The following is a 4,567-nucleotide window of genomic DNA, read 5'->3' on the forward strand; positions in this document are numbered from 1 at the left end:
AGAACTGTCCTTGCCATCCTCTTCTGTAATGGCCTGAGTTTCCCTGAAAGCGTATGACGCTTCACTTCTCTGCATTTAGGAAGGACAGTGGCTACTCAGCGGCAGGTGACTGTCCTGAGGATGCAACAGACACGGAAGCCAGGCGTGCTGGCTCCAACCGTGAACTAGTCAAGTAGGGTTTGCATAGCTGTCTCTGACTACAAAAGTCGCATGGGTATCAGCTGAAACAGTGCAATGAATTAAGCAATGGTTTAGTTTTGAAACCTGAATCCTTTAAAAAAATTAATCTGAGGTAAAATGTTTAACATCATTTTTGATCTTTAGCTTGTTCCTCCGACAGAGCTTTTGTCCTAAAGCTGAGAGGAGAAGCAGGATTAGGTGTGACCATCTGTGGCGTGGTTACAGAGGAACTGCCACGTGGATTGAGGCTACAATTGGAAAACTATGTGAGAATCCAGGCCTTGTTAGTGTTTTGGGCTTCCTGATGACCCCCTTCCCATAGAAAGTCTGTCATCGTCTGTAACAGTGCCAGTGAAAAAAAGAACGTTTCCACTGCCAGCTCTGGCCTTCACCCCACCTCCTCCTCCAAGAGGGATGGGGACTGGTCTGGGGGACCCAGGGCAGAAGCTAGTGGCATCTGCGAACAAGAACGACACCTGTAAACAGTAAGGAGAAAGCCAGGTGATGGGTGAAACTTAACAGGAGGCCCTTTAACAGGCCCAATAGAAGGGTCACCTCCAAACTAGAACGTGCAGTTACCAGTGCCCCTTAAATCTCTCTGGAAGAAGGAAAGATCGTTACATTCACAAGTTCACGTCTCTGTGCTCCTGATGGCGTCTCAAGGCCTGGGGCGCCTCACCATCAGAGTGGCGTGTACTGATTGTCTATGGCCCGCAGGTGGCTCCGGGAGGACGCGTGCATCTCGTAGTCGGAGTCCCGGGCTCGACTCACGGGCTCAGGCTCCAAGTGCCGCAGGCTGTTGGCCAGTTCCTCGGGCGAAGGCACGAGGTGGAAGATCTGCTCTGGGGGCGAGGATCGGCCTGGGAGGCCCTCTGGGCCGAAGCCCCGGGGACAGCCAGGAGAGCCGAGGTGGGCAAGGCCCAGCTCTGAATCCCAGCGGGGGAGGGAGAAGGGGAACAGGACAGTGTTGCAGGAACCTGGGACAAGTGACCGAGAGAAACCACACTGTCAGTGTTTTGACGCAAGTGCTAACAGGACACAAAAGACCTCTAGGAGGCCCCCGGGGTCTTCAGCAAGGGTTCACCCTCTACCCAGTTTCCCTGTGCCGGCCACCCCCTTTAGCACAGGGCAGCAGGGTCACACCTGGTGGCTGAGAGACGACGACCACGTAGCTGGAGAGCCGGACGTCGCAGGCGGCGCCGCATTCAAGCGGGATGGGCGAGCGCTGGAAGTGGTGCAGCATGTCCACCACCGAGGGAAAGTGCAGATGCTGCACGCGACACTGGCCCCGCTCGGTCAGCGACAGGCGCAGGTGCTGTGGGAGGAGAAGACGGTGGGAGGGCTGTCCCCGAGGACCCTGGACTCCAGCGAGAGGCTTGGCACAGCCCTGCCTGCCCTGCCCCGTACCTTGGCTATACCCTGGAAGTTGAACGTGAGCACGTATTCCCCACGCCTGGTCTCACTCTGCCGTACCAGGAACACGCCATGGGCATCGGGGCCCTGCAGCTGAACCAGCTGGGCTGCCTTCACTCGGGAGATGGGACCATGGAACCAGGGGTAGCAGGACAGGAAGTGCTCTGTCTTCTGGCAGGCTGGGTCCAGCAAGCCCCCGGGAGAAGCACCTATTGGAGATCATCGGTGACAGTGTCCCCATGTGAGAGCCCAGATCCTGGGTGGAGCTGAGTTCTGGCACACTTGGAGGACAGCGGTCTGACCACTGGCTCACTCACCTTGGTTCAGGGAATCCATGCTGCCCCTTGGGGAGTTGGATGTGCTGGGCTCCAGGGCTGAGGGTGTATGCAGCTCTGCATCTGTGCTCTCCAGCCTGCTGGGAAAGAGGCTGAGGTTAGGGACCTGGGCTGGTCAGGGCTAGCAGTAAAGGCTGGGCCGCGGCCAGGGCCTGGGCCTCACCCTCGGCCTGTGCACTCCCGGAGTTCGGCCATCCACGCATTCAGCTGCTGCTCATCTCCCACCTCGAAAATGATGTCTGTCCGGTCCTTCACCTGGCGGAGAGGAAGGGAGTTGTGGGTCTAAAGCACATGTCCATACCACCCCAGGGTGTGGAAAGCCCGCCGCTAACCTTCAGCACAAAGGTGTAAAGGTTGTCGGGCATCTCCAGGCGTGTGCAGCGCCGGACCTCCTGGATGCTGGAGCAGGCTGCTTGGAGCTTGGGCTTTGAGCTCTGTGAGATCAAGAGGTGGCACTCAAGTCTTGTCCCTAGCGCTGCTTCTACTGGGCTTGAGATTGTCTGCTGTCCCAAGAGCCCTGCTGGCAGAGTGGGCTTCCATGTGCTGCTGAGCTGGCATCGAGCCTGGAGAGAGGCCCCAGCGCCCTTCCCCGGAGCTGCTGAGGGCCAGGCCTCCCAGCCCCCTGCCCCTGGACCTGCAGGCGGAACTCCAGCTCTGGCCCAGATGCCTGCTGACATCAGGGTATGTTCGCAGCTGAACACGCATCGCACCAAGCCCAGAGGGGCGAAGCCTGAGGGCTGGCCCAAGGGATAGCCAGCCCTGAAACCACAAGCCCTTGGCCCCTTGCAGGGTGGGTAGGGGTTGGCCACCTGCCCCTCTGCCAGCAGGAACAACTCTTCGGGGCCTGCCTGGACCAAAACGCAGCTGACCCTGGAGATGCCCCTGTTCTCGGGCACCTCCCAGCCCAGGAGCCAGCGTGGGGTGGGAGTTTTCTCAGTCAGGGGTTCACCCTCCCCTGCCCTTCTGTCCTGTACTTCCTCTTGTGATGAGACCGATAAGATTGCTTCTTCAGGGTCATGAGATAGATGGCTGATAGCTGCTTCCAGCAGAGGCCAAAAGGCGAGAAGGGGGAGGGAGCCCAAGATGCGACAGGAATGGACAGAGGTGGCCGACTGGGCTCCTCCCTCCAGGCACTCTGGAACATCGCAGCCTCTGACAAGCATGCTGGGAGGACAGAAACCAGAGGCAGGCCAACAGGCATGTTCCCGCCCCAGTGGCTTCAGGTGCCAGACCTCACCTCAGCCCCAAAGGGCACATCTTGGACAGGATTTGCCTTTCCAAAAGATGGTGCAGACTCAGTCCCCAAAACCATATCTCACCTTTCTTTGGGCACAGGTCCCAGGCACCTCTAATGGCAGGATCAGAACCCAACAGCCCGGCCACCCGCCTCCTGCCCACGCCCCACCTGCCAGAGGGCCCTCCCCGCAGCCAGGGAGACGGACAGGCAGCTCCAGGAGCTCCGAGCGCGGACCCGGCTCCCGCCTTGCCTCACTGATGTTACACAGGAGGGAAGGAAGCTGGAAGACGCTGCCTGACTAGCCTGTGCCAGCCTAAGTGGCCAGCCCCAGCCAGGACTCCTCTGTCCCCCTCCCCGAGGTCCCGCAGCCACGATGGGGCAGGGCAGAGTGAGGCCAGATCGGGTGGGGAAGGGGGCCTCTGCTCTCTTGACCGTGTCCCCGGCCAGCCCCACAGAGCCTCCACTTCCTGTCTGCAAAATGGGGAAGGTAAGAAGGGCTGCTTCCTTCTCCGGCCGGCTGCCCGCCCTCCCCACTGGCTCCCAGCCTCCGGTGTCAGGGGCAGGAAGCTGGCCAGGCCTTGGAGGGGAACAGGCCTGGTCTCCCTTTCAGTTCCGCTCCAGCCCCATGTGAGTGGATGTGAGTGCTGAGATTAACCAGCAAAGCCGCCAGTTTCACTCTGACTGTGGGGCCCTCTGAGCTGGCTCCGCCCCCTGTGCCGAGGAACTGCTGAGCAGGCTGGGCGGTGAAGAGAGGATTCCCCTCCTCACCCACAGCCAACCCTGGCTGCCACCTGTCTGCTGGCTGCACAGTCGGGGGTGCTCCGCCCCCACGGCGACGGCAAGAGCCGCCATCTCAACCCAAGCCCGCCACATGTCAGTGCGTGTGGCAGCCGCCGTGCTGCTTGGTGGGGAGGGTGTCCTCAGGTCTGTCCTGAGGGCATGCAGAGGCCCTGCCCAGGCTGTGGCCATAACCCCAGCCAGATGGCCCAGTCACAGAGCAAACTCAGGAGCAGCCGCCACCGTGCGGGAGGAGCCGCAGGTGCCCAGGGCTTGAGCTACGTGGTGGGAGACGCGTGACTGGGAAGTGTCAGCAGCTGGAGGAACACGGGGGCTGCAGGCGGTCCTCCCATGCTCTCGACTCCACCTGCCTTGAAGGTCAAGCCTAGCCAGCAAGCAGCTGCTCCCCAGACCGAGCCTAGAGTCACCTTAGGGTTGAGTGATCAGAGCGGCCAAGCCCTTTCAGGCACTTGTGGTGTGAGCAGTAGAATGTCACCCACCACATCCTGCAGCATCTACTTCTGGGGAGTCCATATTCTCAGCTCCCAGCATCCAAACAGCTGGCTGCTGTTTGTTATGGCCACTGTGACTCCAGTCAGAATAATCCATTTCCCTTTTTATTTAT

General features: G+C 60.0%; 1 protein-coding gene across 1 annotated transcript; it reads right to left on the bottom strand.

The window, feature by feature from the left end:
* Positions 1 to 235: 235 nt before the first annotated feature.
* Positions 236 to 3,091, bottom strand: SH2B3 (SH2B adaptor protein 3). Its single transcript, XM_021714667.1, has 6 exons — positions 2,261 to 3,091; positions 2,092 to 2,183; positions 1,911 to 2,008; positions 1,588 to 1,802; positions 1,324 to 1,495; positions 236 to 1,157 (listed from the first exon to the last, which is right to left on the bottom strand). The coding sequence occupies exons 1-6, from the start codon at positions 3,089 to 3,091 to the stop codon at positions 862 to 864; spliced, it is 1,704 nt and encodes a 567-aa protein (XP_021570342.1). The 3' UTR covers positions 236 to 861.
* Positions 3,092 to 4,567: the final 1,476 nt, after the last annotated feature.

This window comes from Carlito syrichta, unplaced genomic scaffold, assembly GCF_000164805.1.
Source record: "Carlito syrichta isolate Samal-C Ts95f unplaced genomic scaffold, Tarsius_syrichta-2.0.1 Scaffold305691, whole genome shotgun sequence".
NCBI lineage: Eukaryota > Metazoa > Chordata > Mammalia > Primates > Tarsiidae > Carlito > Carlito syrichta.